This window comes from Meriones unguiculatus, chromosome 6, assembly GCF_030254825.1.
Source record: "Meriones unguiculatus strain TT.TT164.6M chromosome 6, Bangor_MerUng_6.1, whole genome shotgun sequence".
Lineage (NCBI taxonomy): Eukaryota > Metazoa > Chordata > Mammalia > Rodentia > Muridae > Meriones > Meriones unguiculatus.
In genome coordinates this window covers 108,128,679-108,146,969 of record NC_083354.1, presented here as the reverse complement: position 1 = coordinate 108,146,969, position 18,291 = coordinate 108,128,679, and the positions used below count along the sequence as shown (strand labels likewise).

At 41.9% G+C, this 18,291-nt stretch overlaps 1 protein-coding gene across 11 annotated transcripts in view; it reads right to left on the bottom strand.

The window, feature by feature from the left end:
• Positions 1-18,291, bottom strand: part of Stau2 (staufen double-stranded RNA binding protein 2) — a 240,264-nt gene that overhangs the window by 98,721 nt on the left and 123,252 nt on the right. For all 11 annotated transcript variants that reach the window (XM_060385825.1, XM_060385818.1, XM_060385822.1 and 8 more), the window contains one exon: positions 2,334-2,641. In XM_060385825.1, the coding sequence (XP_060241808.1) occupies positions 2,334-2,641 (308 nt within the window). The remainder of the gene's footprint in view (positions 1-2,333; positions 2,642-18,291) is intronic.

Here is an 18,291-nt window from a genome sequence, read left to right as displayed (position 1 = left end):
AGTAGCTTAGCTAGGCTTAAATCAAATCACAATAGGCAGAAGAAGGCCAAGTCTATACAACCTTAAGTAAGAATGGCAACTGTGCAATGTGGAATGAAATGAAAAGTTACTGACCTACAAACAAAGAAAAATAATTTATTGTTTTCAAATTCCAGAAATAAAAGTGACAGAGGGGATATGATCTCTAACAAGCTGGTCATATAATTTCTAGCTACAGTCTAATTCAGTCATGTAAGAAACAAAAATTCCATTACCCAGAAAAATGCTTTAAAACTATTAATTACAAAGAACCTTCTAGAGCATGATGGTGGGTATACACATGACAACTGGAGACCAGTTCCCAGAGACTGTCTGCTGTGTGGCTGCAGGCTGTGGTCCATAGGCAGCCCATTTCCCATCAGCACCAGCTCACCCAAGTGAGGAAGCACCGTAGTGTTTAAAAACCATCTGCATCTAGTCATTAACATGTAAAAACCGTGGTACCCAGACCTGGAAATGTTTCACTTACCCATAGTAAGAGTGTATTCCCCTCAGCACAAGCTCCTGAGAGCGGTCTAAGCAGCGAGCCCAGAAAGAGGGGCAGCAGACTGCAATTCAGGAACTAATGCAGAAAGCTTAGAAACTTCAGTTCTTCTGGTGGCAGAATTCTACGGGTTGTTACATAACCAAGGAAAACTGAGCTCAGAGCCTGGATGTAACTTGTGCTGTGTGCACATAAATGAGGCATCACTCACAGACATTGCTAGAGGACTGCATTATAAATGAGCAGTGGGTTTCTTTAAATCACAGTTTATTTTAATTTACCCTATGCAGATTATTGGTAGAACTAAATATTAGTCTAGTGCTTTCACTATATGAATCAAAGTCTTTTGTTTAAACAGTAATTTATTGTAATTCTTAAGGTAAATTAACAAATTCTAAAATTATAACTTGAAATTAATCATTTAAATTTCAGATGACAGTCAATAATTGGTAACAGTTTCTTCAACTTCGTATTAATAGTGTGATTAAAAACACTAGTAACTACCTGGCGATAGAATTGAAAGAATCAGAAGAGATCTGCGAAGTAAGAAAACCAAACCAAACATGCAAAATACTCCCAACACATGATCTTCTTTCTCATTGTATAACTGACACTGTGAAACATTATTCACACATGATCATCCTACATAGTACATTCTAGAACATTTCTACAAGAAAGTACAGTTTGGTCTTGAGAAGGAAGACTGAGATGGAGGGGTGAAACAATGAAATGTGGGGAGCCATCTCATCCTATGCACACGCAAGCTGCAGTTCCATCCAGTCAGCTGGCAGGTACATTTCAGTACACAGCTTCCAAGGCAACTAAGCGTCAGCACAGATGAACGTCCCTTCCCACAGTTAACAATTCTTTTACAAGCTCTCGTGTCTATGAGGGAGTGGTGGCTTCATAGAGTATTTTCCTCCAAAAGGGAACAAAGAATAAATAGGGGAGGAGCTACATCCCCAAATGTGTACACACAACTCAGGCTTGTGCTGGTTTGAGATCCCCAGGAGACAGCTGCGGTATCACCAGAGGCAGATGCTCCTCCGCCTCCCTCCCTAGCTCAGCACATGATCCAGTACAACAGATACTCATCATTATACCTCCACCAGCCAGAAAGCTTGCGTTACTGCTCAGTGCCATAGTTGATGCATCCTGAGGTAACAGACTCCATGGATGCTGAACCTTATGAATGTACCTGCATCATTACTAACTGCAGGACAGCAAATTCAAGACTGCTAGTAACGCAAATCAGCAGCAGAAAGACTCAACTGTAAGAGGAGGGGAAGTGATGTAAACACTAACACCAAATGTTTCCAGGCAGAATCTTGTTTGTGGAAAAAAAAAAAAAGTGAGAAGATGAATGCACCCAATCAAGACCAACTGGAAGATAGGACATAGGAGGAAGGTAGGGATGAAGGGCTAGAGGGAGAGCAGAGAAAGGAAGGGAAAGGAGGGGGAAGAAGAGGGAGAGGGGGAGAGGAAGTGGGGGAGGGGAAAATGAGGAGAGGGAGAGAAAGAAAAAGGGAGAGAGGGAAGGAAAAAGAGAGAAAGAGAGAGAGAGAATAAATGTGAGTATGAATATGGAAGAGAGCCAGGCAGCAACAGAATTACCGGACAGAGGTGAGAGAAAACAAGGCATGTGCTATGGCTCTCTTTTTTCTGTCTTTTGTGTTCCTAAATAATTTACAATGTACGTGGCATGGAGGCCATATTAGCAGGCAAGAATGAGCCTTCTGATGGACAGAAAGAAAGCATGTGGGACTAGTGAGTTTTACTTTCTTTGTTTGCTTTTTCTTTTAAGTCATACCTGAAAGCCTTGAATCCTTGCTAAATATTCCAGTTGTTTTGAAGGCTGTACTGGAGAACAAGGGGGAGTAGGAGAGCTTCCTTTTAAACCTACGGCTTCAGCTGCAGGAGATGTTCCATTCATAAGGAGTTCCCTGGCAACTGTGGCTGAACTAGTCGATGAGGGAGACAGACTGAAGAAAGAGCTTGAAGGTTGGTTCATATCTTTGGGTGATAAGTAGCCTAGAGTTGTGCCAGAGGTCACTCTGTGGCGGCTGGCTTCCATCTCTTGATAAACATCAGGAGAAAGATGAAGAATTCCTTTTGGAGCTATGAATAAAGTAAAGACACACTGTTAATACACTTAAAATAATTAATAAAGAAACATTATAGCATTACGGAGTCGGTGGCTTCCCTTACTGTAGTGAAAACGGAATGAGAAACTGCCCATCAAGCCTCCCCCTCGTGCATGCAGGGGAAGCTGCAGCATCTGCCCAGAGGTGGATACTAGGTGTCAAAGGTCAATGGGGAGAAGGCTGGGAATCTGCAACATCTTCACTTTCAAGTCCAATACTAAATATGCATCAACTGAGGCCCAGAAGACAAAATGAAGGCAACGTCAGTCTAAATATCATCTTCAGACACATAAACCTAAATATCCACTGGCCCACTGGTGCTCTACTCTTCTGAATCATGGCCATCCGATGACAACTCTGGACACTGAAGTTCTTTGTTTCTTATGCTTTTCAAGATTTACTTTTCTTTCCAACATAAGATTTTGACAGGTTACTGGGAATTTCACATAATGCGCCCTAATCACACTCGCTTCCCATTCCTCTCAGGGCCACTCATCCACCCTTGTGCCCCCCAATAAAAGAAAAACTAAAAAATAAAGCAAGTACAATTTGTATTGCCCTTATATGCTCATTGGAGCATGGTCTAACTCCCAGTGGCCAGCCCCTTAAAGATAACTGAGTCCTTCCCCACCACACCTCTGCCGGAAGCCAGCAGCTGTGAAGAGCTACACTTCTGCATCTTTATCACAGTTTTTAAGGACTCTCTTCAAAGGCTTCCTGTCGAGACTATTTCCTTTTTTGGGGGTGGGGTATCACAGAAGTCTACAATGTCTCTCATTCTCAATTATCACTCTGCAGTCATCAATACCACCGCAAAAGAAGCTTCTTTGCCCATAACAGCCAGTGGCAGCATGGATCATGGACTTTCACGTGGTCCTTGGTGGTAGCATGGACCACAGACCTCAACCTAGCCTCAGGTGGCAACACAGACCATGACATACATCCACATGGCCTCCAGGGGCAGCTCAGGCTATATTGGTCTGTTGAGGAGGTCTAATCCAGAAAATGAACCATTCACTCTTCCTCTCAGACCTCCTGTGGTTGGTCAGAACCAGGGTGATCATGTGGCTGGGCGGCATATTTGGGGTTGAGCCTGCGCAAGGCCCAGGCTACTGCACACCATCCAGCTGGTCCCCTGTCCACTGCAGCCACGCGCCCACACCTGTCACTGTGACTCTAGTTCCACCTCTCTCCTTTCTGCCACCTCTTCATTACACATTTATTCATCAAAGTGGCATTGCAAATGGCAGTATATCACACAGTATGCTTTTGCCCAAACAGCTCACAGGCAAATACTATTGTAACAGGTTGTTGGTCTGATTCAAGGTTTCTGGTTTCTGAAGCACCATTAATACTGGACCATTGTTGAGACTCATCTTGGATATCCTGTGGTTGCCCAGACTTAGGGTCATCTTGTGGCTGGGCAGGGCATGGGGTGGGGCAGGATCCTCCAGAGCTCCAGGCCACTGCACACCTCTGCTCTTGGTGCCAGCCAATCTACTTGCTCACCAGGTATGACCATTATGCTTGTGGCCCACAGGAAGCTCCTCAGCCCCACCCCAAAGCAGGGTGAGCACTGGAGGGCTGCAGCTCCAGGCTGGGGACCCTGAATGAGGAACGAGGACCACCCTACTCAGCAACAACATGCTCCTTTGTCCATGGCAGCTGCACTCCCACGCCACTCCCACACCCATTGCCTTCCTGTCTCTAGCTTCACTACTTTTCCCCATACATGCTGCGCTGCTCTGCCATCTTTCTTTCCAATGTCATGAGACAGCTTCTTAAAAGCATCTTCCCGGGTTGGAGAGATGGCTCAGTGGTTAAGAGCACTGGCTGCTTTTCCAGAGGTCCTGAGTTCAATTCCAAGCAACCACATGGTGGCTCACAACCACCTATAATGAGATCTGGTGCCCTTTTCTGGCATGCAGGCAGAACTCTGTATACATAAAAAAGTAAATCTTAAACAAACAAACAAAAAACCTGCCTTCATTTAGTTGTTCCAGAGATACTCTGGGCTCTGTAGACTTCCCCTCTGCCAGAGTGTCTTTCCTTGAAGCCTCCAGGGGTCTCTCAGGAACCCAGGTCCTAAGGGTGCTGGTGGCCACAGCCATCTTGAATTGTGAATTCCTTTAAGTTATATGGATTTGTGTGTGTGTGTGTGTGTGTGTGTGTGTGTGTGTGTGTGTGTGTGTAAGGAGGCCAGAAGAGGGTGCTGGAATCCTAACTCAGTCTTCCATAAGAGCATTAAATGCCTCTCTCCTCTCAGACACTAAAGCTTTTCAGCTGACAGTGCTGGGTTAAGTTAGAAGTGGCTATTACAACCGTCACCTTCCTCAATGGGCCTGGGTGGCTGGGTGTGCCACATGAATTAGCATTTCCCGATAGCCTAAAGAGAACTCAATCATCTGAATAGTCCTCAGAAGAGCTGAGGTACTGGGCATACGAGGTACTGGGCATACAGTGTATCTTTCTTCCTTCTTAGAGAGAGAGAATCTGGAAGCTGGTAGGAGGGTTACCTTGACTTTAAAACAATGTCATGGGCTAGAAATATAGCACAAAAGTATTTCTGGGTTTTTTTCTACCACTTTTGGTATAACTAATGCCACATGACTCTTTTCATGTTTGCCTGGGTTCAGGAGCCTCAGCTGACTAGTCTCCAGACTTTTCATCAAGAGGATACACCCATGTGCTACTGTAAAGCTGGCATGTTTATGGAGATAAGAAGGGTCCAGGGCTTCATAATCTACCATTTTCCCCAAAGCTAGATGACTCTCTTACTTCCAGCCCCCACTGGTTCCCCATAACTTAGACTACAGCATGTGAACTCCTTCAGATGGCAGGAGGCCCTTCCTACTCCTTATCACTCTATTCTTGTCTGCCACATTCTTTGTGAAGAAACTATGCCCCAGACACAATTCCTGATTGTCTAGTGTGATACTAACACATCTTTTCTCCTATTGTCGCTCAGCTGTGCGTGCTCTCTTTCTGTGTCTGTCTCTCTCCCTCGCTCCTCTACTCCCTTACCGCTTCTAACTTCTATTCTAATTGGTATGTTCCAGACATTGTGCCCTTGATACTGCCTGACTTGAAGTCATAGCCAGCATGTCAGGGTAGGAAAAGGAAAACAGATCATAGAAATGAAAGTGCCTCACTAAGTACAAGAGAGAGGAGATGCAGCCGAGGAGCTAAGGCGGATGGGCAGCATGGGCACGGGAGTCCTGCAGAGTGTGTGCTGCAGGGAACCTCCAGAGCCTTCTCACCACCAGAATGCAAGGAGAGTGTGGGAGCTGCAAAGCAAAGGCAGGGTTCTGAATCCTAACTCAAAAATCACAATGAAGTTTTGTACTTTCACACAACTAAACCAGCTTAAAGTACTATATCTATTCAATTTTACAATGCTCTTTAATACCTTTGTGTTAGTTTCCAAGTTCAAAAATTAATAAGTGTTAGTATTTTTTTTTATTCCAAAGACATTTTGATTTTAAAAATGTGAAGAAAAAAACACACTGGAGAAAATACAGCAAAATCTCCATAGACAGCAGGAAACAAACCTGATACTGTAAAGACGTTTTTAGTCCTTTTCATCTGCATACTTTTCACTTATTATAACTTCAAGAGAAATCAAAATCCAAGACTATTATATGAATTCTGTGTTTAAAAAAATAACACTTCTCTACTAATTTTAAGAGCATGGCATTTTGGTTATATGAACTGTATGGGTTTGTTTGTTTGTTTTAAGCATTTCCAGGATTAAGTTAGGGAAACACCTTAATGGTAGAGTCATTCCTCGTATGTACAGAGTCTGTGTTCAACCTTGAGTACCACATTAAGACAAAAACTAAAGCCTACATTGGTACACACTGAATTTGTTTCTAATTTTGACAGCTATAAACACAGTCATGAGCATTCTTGTAATTAAATCTTTGTTCACAGGAACCTGTTTCCTTTAAGTGCAAATAGAATTCTAATTGAAAGGATCTGTACTTTATTATTTTATTTACATTACTCAAGTGTCCTCAAAAAACTGTACCAATTTCACATTCCCACAGAAATATTGGAAAGTGTCTTATTTCCTATTCTGGCATTGGATGCTATGCTTGAAGAATGTTGCCATTTATTAACAGCGACAGAGAGCAGGTCAGTGGTTGCCTGGGAATGGAGCAGGCAAGAGGAAATTTTGAGGGAGCGTACAAGTGTTCACTTTACAGGCTTATGACCATATCAAAGGGATCAAAGAGTAAATGCCATGGATAGCTTATTATACTTCAGTGAGAGTTATGAAAATGTTTTCCAACTTGATAAGTGAAATGTTATTATCCCTCCATCTTTTTTTCTATCTACATGCACACTATTTATAACTCTTATTTAAATAGTTTAAATTCTATAACTGTAAATTATGTACTCAATTCAGTAACTCAAGAAACAAGGAAGGCAGGGAACAGGGGAGTGTATTTTGGAGGAATCACGGAGGGAGGGTGAACACAATCAGCACACACTGCACAACTTCTCAAAGAGCTAAGTAAAATAAATTCAAAGAGAAAGAAGCAATGAAGAAAGTTAACATCATTACTTCATATTGAAGACGTCTTAATTTTGATTTTAGATAGGATTCCTCTGTCCCCCTGGGTGCACACCTCCTGCCTCTGCCCCTTGAACACTGGGATGACAGGTGCAGGCTGTGGTCTCCTTCCACACAGCACGGTCTAAGCTGAGTTTCCTTTGTGAGTAAAGATTTTCTAGATTCCACCTAGAAGGACAGTCACAGACATGTGAATTTATGTAACTGGTGGTCAGTTTCTGAGTGATTTTCAACTCAAACACTGGGAACTATCTAGACCAGTCAAAATTCAGTTTTTCATGCTATAAAATTGAGTTGCTTTTCAATAATACAATGGCCTAAAATATAATCAAATAACAAATTAAGATATGTACATTTAAGAATCTTTATCTTATCATTTAGCTTTCCCAGAAAACTGTATTTATAGTTCCACTGAGATAAACTGAACACACTTCTGCCAAAATACAGTCCAGTAATTTTAAACAGTCATTGTCAGTGAACAGTATTCACCTTTTCGTCACTGTTTTGGATAAGCCTTTTTTCATGTAACTACCCTAGGCCTGTTCCTTCTTTGACTCAGTTTTCCTTGTAGACTTCAACTAAACATCACATTTACCTGCTGGGGCTTGCTGTATATTCCATTATGTTTGCCCTTTATTTTAAGAGGTCGTGAGCCCATTCTCCCAAGCTATCTTTTGTTCCTAATTTTGCCTTTGATCCTCCCACTGTAGGACTTTCAGAATGTGGCCACTGTGCAAAGAGACAATGCTGACATTTTTCTAATATTTCACAAGCATTACTTAACTCCTACACCCGCTATGAGACAGAGCTTATCATTTTCTTAAAGATGGAAAAAACTGATGTCCGACAAACCCTTTTAAGGCTACCTGGATGTGGTGCCTTGAATGAGAATGCCCTCTCTGATATGTGAATGCTTCATTTCCAGTTGGTAGGACTGTTTGGAAAGGACTGGAAGGCATGGCCTTCTTGGGGGAGGCGTGTTATTGGGAGTGGGGTTTGAGGGGAGCACGTGCCATTCCCAGATGAGTTCTCTCTCTCTTTGCCTCATGTTTGTGGATCAGATCTGAGCTCTCCTGGCACTGCTCCTGTGCCATGCCTGCCCGCCTGCAGCCATGCTCCCCATCACGTTGGTCCTGGGCTCCCCCTCTGAAACTCTCCCTTCTACAAGTTGCCTTAGTCATGGTGTCTCTTCATAGCAATAAAAAGAGTAACTACAATACTGAGTAATAAGCAGCAATGTTAAGATTTATAGTAAGAATTTACCTAGATTACAAAAGAACAGTTATGACAATGCCAAATTAAGTAATACCAAAAAGTAAATACTAAAAATAAAGTAAATACCAAAAAGTAAAACTAAAGAAGCCAAAAATATGAGAGAGATTTATAGACTAATCTAACAGAAACTTTAAAACAGCCATAATAAAATGCTTCAATGAGCAAATACAATGTGCAGCACAGATGAGAAACAGAGCGTCAGCAAACAGAATGATCTGAACAAAGGGAAAAAGACAGGCAGGCCAGCGGCACAGGCCTACACTTGTGAGGCAGAGGCAGAGGGAACCCATCAAGTTCAAGGCCAGCCTGAGAGAAAGCAAGAAAGGAAGAAGAGGGGAGAGTCAGGCAGAGAGAGAAAGACAGACAGACAGACAAACAGAAGATAGACACACAGACTAAAAGGACCAAATAGAGATTTAAATTTACATTTAAATTTACAATAAGAACAACAATAGATAATTCACTAGCCCAGTGGAGGAAAGAAAAGAACACATCTCGTGCCAGCTCACAGGGACATGGACCATCACTTCTTCACCTAGAGTATATATGCTACTCACCTTTTATTCATTAGCCACCCCTACTTCTAGACTGTCACAGTATCACTTATATTCAAGAAGCCTTCATTTCCTTACTAATGGGGCCAAAGTGATATGAAGAAGGAAATGGGAAAAACAGAGGGAGCTTTAATTGGGGGTCAATACAGAGGAATGGGAGGGAGGGAAGAAGGAAAGGAAAAATTAACACTAAGGATGTTTGAAAAGTCGTAAAGAACATTACTTTTTATTTATTTATAAAATTACATAATACATAAGTATACATACAGTGTACGTACATACATACATATGTACGAATATAATAAGGGTATGTCGCTTGGGCAGGCAATGCTCCCCACTAAGAAAGCCACAGTCTAACAGAAACCTCAGTACCAGGCATGAGAAACCCCTTTCTAGCAGTTGGTCAGGGAAGTCCAAAATTTTCTCAAAGTTTCCTAGGTTACTACTGTTGTCCTAGGTTGCCTCCTAGAAGCTGACGACATCATGCATTTTGGACAGAGGACTCAGAAAATACGAGTTAAGTCTGATCTGAAAGTCCCCTCCCTGTGGACTAACATGCACTAACATGTAGACTAACATGGACCACGGGGCCATTCGGGATTCCAAGGGATGGAAGCAACCAGCAGTCCTACCCAGCAGCAGCCCTTTGAACCACAACAGTGATCAGCATGACAAGATATCCCTCAAGGCACACATACTTTGGTGGTAACCAATAGCTCTCTAATTGGACCTAAGTGTCACTCGACAGAAGGGAAACCATGCCTACTAATGGAAACTAGACAACTACCTGGAGCTAGTTAGGTCATGGATCTTAGAGGAGAACCTGCTACTTCACTACACCCTAATTCCTAACTGCATTCTAAAACACATCCTTATACCTAACAGACAGGTATAGCACTCACTTCGATGCAAAGAACCTTGTGTTTGTAACAGATGGAGACTATTACAGAAAACTACAACTGTTCAAAATGCAGAGAGCAAATGATCATGCCCAATGAATATGTCTGTAGAAGAATTTTAATTCAGAACATGGCTGCTCTGGCAAGAGATCACTTCCAAAGACCTTCTGTGTGATCTGGCTAAAATCAAAACTAACAGACATACCTTTAATCCCAGGAGACAGAAGCAAACAGATTTCCAAGTTCAAGGCCAGCCTTGGACAGAGCAAGTTCCAAGTAGAGAAAAGTTTAGGTGGTACACTCCTGTAATCCCAGAACTCAGGAGACAGAAGCACACAGATCTCTTGAGTTCTAGTCAGTTCTATTCAGGCAGTTCGGCTGAGTTAATGAGTTGAGAGGCAGTGCAGTGGAGTTGAGTTCCTGGAATTCAGAGGCAGTTTTACAGAGAGAGGTTGAAAAGAGAGCAAGCTAGACAAGCCAGAGAATGAGAAGGATCCAGAAGATTAGAACAGATTGCTAGAGTTAGTTTGAAGCCAAGCAGAGTTATTCAGGGAGAAACTGAGAGAAGCCAGATTGAATAAATCAGCTTGGAGAGGAGTTTGAACCAAAACAGTTGAGTTGAACCAGCCAGCCAGAGTTAGGAAAGAAAAAGAAAGGGTGAACTTTTTCAGCAGTAAGTCTCAGAGGCTGAAAACATTCTAGGCCTAGATAAATTGTACAGAGGCTAAAAGCTTCCAGGACTAGGCCTAGGTTAGTGGATGGAGGCAGTACACAACAGAGACAATTACCTTAGGCGAATAAAAGTTACTTTAACATATATCTACAGCACAACTCCTACACTTTAGACTCAAGGACCATTGTATAAGAAGCTTAAAGATTTTAAGAGCCAGGGGACTAGGCGGTCTACAATGAGATTATATCTTCTAGAATCACAGGGAAGCTTTACCCATGATACCTCAACAATGTGGCTGTCTAAACAAGACTTGAACAAAAACAATCCCAATAGATATGCTAATGTGGAAGGAGTTAGATTTCATGGGGACCCATCCTCAGACAAAAAAACTATACGTGAAGGGGGAAGGCTGAGAGCAGGAGAATTAAGCCTTCCCTGGGAATAAAATCCCTTGGCTGAGTTAATGATGGTTGGTGTTCACTTGGTGAATCAGTTGGTGTTCAGCACCAAGTGATCATCCCTGAAAACATGTACATACAAGCAGCACTGGACTCAGTTCCTTGTCTTTATATATTTGTGCATGCACTTAATATAAAACAATTGAAGAGGCTATGATTGGAGGAGACATGGGAGGGATTACAAGAAGGAAAGAGAAGTGGGTAATGGTGTAATTATATTTTAATTTGAACAAAAAGAAACATCTGGGCATAAAAAACAACAACAACAACAACAAAACAGACTAGCTCTGATACTCTGTGGCAACGCTGCAGTTCATATGAGAAAAAACTGTATATAAAAGGTTTAGTGCTACCATGGGTTAAGTATAAGAGGATACTATTATATGATACAAAACTCAATGTATCCACTGCAAACACCACACAAATGACATCAAAGAGACACTCTGGGTAACCTGAAGTTTCTAAGTAGAATTCTAAATAGTAGTCAAGAAACCCACATGAAAGAAAAATTAAAACAACAACAAAGAAATGGCATGCTTCAGCTTTAGTGTATACTAATGACATTAAATAAAGATTATTTAAATATACCAATTAAAAGGAGATTGACATTTTAAATTTGAAACTATGGCACAGTAATTATATGCTATCCACAGCTCACGTCAAATATAATGATATAGGTAAGTTAAAAATAAAAGAATACAAGCTAGGTATGGTTACACATCTTAAATTCCAGCACTGGGAAGGCCGAGGCAGGTAAATTTCTGTGAATTTGAGGCCAGTCTGATTTACAAAGAAAGTTCTAGGACAGCCAGGGCTGTTATACAAAGAAACTGTCTCAAAACTAACAAATAAACAAACAACCAAACCAAAACAACAACAAATAGGATAGAATAGAATGTGTAAAACAGATGAACCATATAAGCATTGATTAAAACAAAGTAGGAAAATCTTGCCTCTTGCATGGCTCCATTCCTCCTGTACAACTATAACAAGTACACACTTAACAGTCTGGAAACTGTCTAAGGAAACCTGGCAAACAGAAACAATTTCCCTCTGAAATAAAGAATCTGGATGGCCTTTGCTCTCAGTTCCTGGGAATTGACTTCTAAAGCCCCCTCAAACTTCCTAAGTGAAAAGAGTGTCTTTGCTCTTCCTGGTGGGTGTGACGGAGCTCACAAGAGTGTATGCTAGTTAGATAACTAATTGGGCCTAGTTGGGTCTCTGCTTGGTGGAGGGTGAAGGAGAGTGGGAGAAGAGAATAATAGCGGCAGGGAGCGGGGGTGGGGTTGGGGGGTGTCAGAAAGCCCTGGCGCATGATTAGGAAGTTGGGGTTTTGAACTACAAGAGTAGCCTTCACCTCTCAATTTCACAGCCAATGAGACTCACTCAATCATGCCAACACAACGAAGCCCCAGTAAACTGCGGGCAACCCTGGAAGTTTGGGTGGGATTTGTTCTCTGGTTGATGCTTCCTATGTACTCAGCTACAGACGCGTCAATTCCACGATGAGAACACCAGAAGATTCACCTGCAGCCCTTCCAAACCATAGCCAGTGTTTTGCATTTGAACCACAAGTGCTCTCCTTTCCTGACCCCAAGATAGCTTAGATGATGCAGTTCTCTTGCTCCTCAGCCTCAGCTAGGAGCATAACACAATATCCTCTAGAAGGAGCAGACTTCCAGAATTTCTCATCCAACCTGACTCCAAGCCAAGAGGCTGGAAGATTCTTTCCACACAGCTGTATCCCATAAAGTGGCAGTCTACACAGGCAGGGCAGGCTGAGAATACTTGTGTACCAACACTTTCTTCTCATAGAAGGAAAGTCCCACATCAGGAAACAGGAACCACGAGTATCAGGAACTACCTTCTGTACCTGGCAACCTGAACACACGGCAGAAGCGCCATCCTAAGAGAAGTGGGCCACCACATCAGATTTTCACCATGTGGCAGTGGCTCCATAACTGTGCCCAAGGAGAGGAAAGATTCCCAAAGGTCTCCCAAACACAGTGACTTTATGCACCGCAGGACGTGGGAAAATTCAAGCCAATAGGTACTCTTGAAAAAACTGACAATTTTGGTTGTAGAAAGTTCATGGAAGTATGGGGTTTCTGAAAGCTAACGTACCATCTCCCAGCTTGTCAGAAAGAGCCAGAAAAAGACGGAATTAAGCAGGGTCCCTTTGGGACAGAGACACACAACTAGACAATGTACAGAGAGCGAGGGCACTCAGTCCTGAATGGGATGTCTTCATAACTCCCCTCAAGGCTCAGGGAGCCATGCAGAAGAGGTGGCAGAGAATTTCTAAGAGGGGGACTCCAAGGAAACAGTGTCCCCAGAACAACTGGACTGGTGCACAGATGAGCTCACAGGGATGGGGGCAGCACACGCAGGACCCTCACAGGGCTAAGGCGGACAGGGTTCTAATACAAAGCAGGGGAAGTGGACACAGGCTCTCACTTCTAATTAAGAAGCCATCTGCAATTGATACCTACCGGCAAAGGCAATACTGGCTTTCTTCAGACGACTTTCCCTGGGTATATTAACTACACTTCACATGCCATGCCAACATAAAATGAACTAAATGATATTCCTGTAGATTTTTTTGTCTCATTTTGTTGTTTAGAATTTGTGTGTGTGTTATTAGTTCTTTTGCTTATATACTTTGGTTTCTATTTTTGTGTGGGGGTTGTGTGGATTTAGGGGGATTGTTTGTTTTTGATTTTTAGGAAAGAACATAAAAGTCAGCAAGGTAAGGAGATGGAGGGTAATCTGGGAGAAATTGGAAGAGGGGAAAATGAGACTGAAATGTATTGTCGAAAAATAATTTAAAAGAAAAACAATATAAAACAAAAACAGAGTCTCTTTAGGTGAGAACAAACCTTAAAAGATTGGCCTAAAAAACTGTCATAAATGGTCTCAAATTTAATTGGATCATATCAAGAAAAATTAAACACACACACTCCTCTAGTTCATCAGCAACTTGCAGAGCTGAACAGCTGTGTTAGACAACAGCAGAGGCAGAAAGTCTAACAAAACACAGAAAGAGACACAGCTAAAGAGTCCTAATAAATCCACTGTCATCCCAGGTGACCACGCACACACTCAGGAATGTGTCCTCTGAGGAATCACGGTGCAGGCTTCATGCTCTAAGAGAAACAGGTTTCACAGGAAGAGGCCAGCCAAGTCATTAATTAAATGGACAAACAAACAGCAACAAAAATGAGCCCAGGGGAGAGAAAGGATCTAGCCAGACAGCTTATATTACCTAAAATATCCAGTTTTCAACATCGCATTTTGGAACATGCAAAGAAACACAAAACTGCATCAAATGCTGCCTAGAGAGGAAAAACAGCCAATAAGCCAGATGTTGCTAGGCCCCAAATTAGTGCACAGGTTTAATGCACTGCTGAGATAATTCTCAGTAGTATTTATTTGTAGACAGGAAAAAAAAATAGGTGATTTTGACACTTACTTGGGAAAGCAAAGGAAGCAGAATGTCTTAAATAATTTGTAAAAAAAAAAAAAAAAAGTGGGAAGACAGCTGACCCAACTGAAAGACTCAACTTATTACCATACTGACCAAAATTGGTATTGGCAAATCGATAAAAACACGGGTCAGTAACAGAGAACCCGTACTAAAGCCATGAAGTGCATACCGAAGTCAGCACAGGAAAGACACAGATCGACCACCACAGGTAAATGCAGGGCAAGGAACCTCAATCTAAACCTCTCATTTTACGCAAAAATTATCTCAAAATGAACTTCAAAGTTAATGTAAAACTAGGTGGGTGCCATTAGACTCCTTAGGCCTATGGCTAAGGAAGTTTGGTATGAAGTTTGCTACTTCAAACATAAGAACAAAAACTAGTAAAACTTGTTTTCCTATGGAGAAGACCTACACAGAAAGAGAATGAAAATATAAACTGTAGATCAGTAGACAATATATGCAGACCATATATTCAGCCAAAAAGTTAATATATTAGTGGCGTATAAATAAGGAACCCCAATGTCTTGGCAGTGAAGGGAAAGGAATCCAATTTAAAAAAAATGAGCAGAGAACACATTTCAACAAAGAGAATATATGGCTGGCACACGAGCACACGGGAAGATTCTTAATATCATAATATGTCTGCATCACCAGTCATTACAAAAATGCAACCCAAAAAACAATGAGATGCCACTGTATACAGCTACTGAAACAATAGGGGAACACAATGGCTAAACTAACACTGAATGCTGGGGAGCATGCAGAAACTGGACCACTCATACTGGTAAGCATGAAAAACGGCTCTCTAGAAAACAGGCTGACAATTTTTATGAAATCAAACACGTGTCTCCCATACAGCCTGGAGACTGTATTCCTAGGTATCCAGCACACACAAACAAAAGCTTACTTTACACACATATTTGCACATGAAGATCAGCAAAGCAATTTTTATTAGTAATAGCTGAAAACTGAAATCAACCTGCTATTCTCCAATGGCCAAATATGCCCAGACTATCCTATAGATCTGTACTGACATGCACAGAAATATAAATGGACTCTCCAGAGAATTATTAAATGGAAAAAAAAAGTTACATGCTGAAGTTTTATTCCCTAAAGCCAGTTACAACTCACTCTCCTGATTTTGCTTTTACTTTGAACGTTTTTATATTTGTCTTCGTGGCTTTTGTTTGGTTTTGGTTTTTGTAGTGCTCGGAATTAAATCTGGGACCTTACATGGCTACCACGCTATCAGTAAGCTATGTTCTTATTCCCCCATTTTTAAACATTCTTGGAATGGCAAAATGATGGACACAGAGATGAGGCAGCATGATCTGGTCATAACAGGGTAACAGGGCTGTAGGAGATGGAACCCATGCAAAGTCAGTCCACTTTGTGAGGGTGACTGGTTCCTCACGGCTTCAACACAGGGTAAGAAACAATGAAAGAACAAGGAACCAGGCTCAGATAAAGAAACCCTTCAGGAACTGATCCAAATGGAGACATGTGGTCTTTGACATGTGTGACAATAATGGAGAAGAAAAAAGGATTTTCTCTCAACAAATGATGTTGAAAAAACTGGACATATGCCACATACAAAAACCAACTTAAATGTACTAAAAAATTATAGCTTCAGAGACTATAAAACTCATAGAAGAAACACAGTGGTAAAGGTTTGTGACAGTGATCTTGGCAATGATTTATTGGGGGTGAAGCTAAGAGTGCAGATAAGAGAACACAGAATAGATAAATAACTTCTAAATGTATTATGTTCATTTATTTACTCTGTGTGTGTGTGTTCAATTGTGGCATGTATGTAAAGGTTAGAGGATTACTTTGGTAAGTCTTTTAAGTCTATTCTCTTCTACGAAGTATGTTCTGAGGACTAAACTCAGGTCACCAACCTTGGAAGCAAGCACTTTCAACTCCTTGAGCCATATCATGAAACCCATAAATTTATTTCTCTATACAACAAAGGAAAAAAATCAATAAAAATGAAGCTGTAAAAATGAGAGAAAATATTTGCAAACCAAGTATCTGATATATGATCAACCTCTGTAATATATCAAGAACTCCTACAAGGGGACTGGAGAGATGGGCTCAGTGGTTAAGAGCATTGCCTGCTCTTCCAGAGACTCTGGGTTTAGTTACCAGCACCCACATAGCAGCTAACAACAGTTTGTAACTCCAGCTCCAGAAGATCTGACTTCCTCTTCTGGCCCTCATGGCTACTGCATTCATGAGGTGGACAGACACACATGCAAGTAAAACACCCATACACACAAAACAATATCAAAAAGATAACTCAGAAAAGGTATTATAAAATACAAACAAAAATAAATAACCCTCATTTAAAACTAACAGCAGACTTGGATAGACATTTCTGCACATAGGACAAGCAGAAGATACACGAGGAGATGATAATCACCTGTAAGCATTAGCAAAGTATGACTTGAAACCACAACGAGAAGGAGACAGGCATGCAGAGACAGCTATTACAAAGCAGAACAATTTAACGGCAAATGCCCTAACCCAACAATGTCAATGATGCCAGATATACCAACTGCTGTCAAGCACATGCAGTCATTTCAACAAGTGTGTACTATTGGTGACAATGCAAAGACACACTGGCTATGGAACACATTGTGGAGGCTTCTCAAATGAAAAATGTATCTATAATTCCCACTCTTGAATATGTGCCCAAAAATACTGAAAATAAAATCTAGGAGAGAGGTAGTTTTAGTGCTATATTCATCTGAAGTACTTTTTTTCCTTTTTTCTTATTCATCTTTCATATATTGCATCCTGATTACACTTTCTCCTTCCCCCATCCTCCAATCTTCCCTCCTACCTCCCTTCTTCCCCAGATTCACTCCTACCCTGCTTCCCCTCAGAAAAAAAGCAGGCATCCCAGGCACATCAACAAACACTGCATAACAAGCTCCAATAAGACCAGGCACATACCTTTACATTCAGGCTCTCCTTGGGAAGGGGAAATAGAATAGATTTCAAAGGTGGACTGGGGCAGGTAGGGGTGGGAACAGGAGGGATCAGATGCAATGGTGGAAAAGGGCGGAAGGGAGAAAATAGTGGAAGAAAGGACTGAAGTTGGGGAGCATCTCAGGGGTGAGGCAGAAGCTGGTGCAATGGAAACTCCATGGAATCTATGAGAGCAACCCTAGCAAGGACTCTTAGTAATGGGGGACAGGAAACCTGAACAGGCCATCTTCTGCAAGGCCTCAAGTAAAGGAATTGAGACACCAACCCAGCCACAAATTTTCCACCTATAAGCAGAATCTTCATCAAAGTGACCAGAGAGGCCTCATCCAGCAATGGGTGGGAGCAGATACAGAATCCCACAGCCAAACTTTAGGTGGAGTTCTGGGAGTGAAGGAGTAACCGGAGGAGTCGGGGACAACCTGGAGAACATGAGCCACAGAATCAACTGACCAGGACTTGGGGGCTTGCAGGGGTCTGACCTAGGGCCTTTGTATGTTATCGCCTAGTGGTGGAAGTAGGGGTGGGGGTGGGGGGCGTGTCTTAGACTCTTTTGACTGCTTGTGGGACTCTCTTCTTGTTACTGGGTTGCCTTGTCCAGGCTTGATGTGAAGTACTCTTTCTAACAGCCAAGAAACAGACACAACTTACATTTCCCTTGCTGGATGAAAGGATATAGAAACTGGTATGTATACACACAGAACA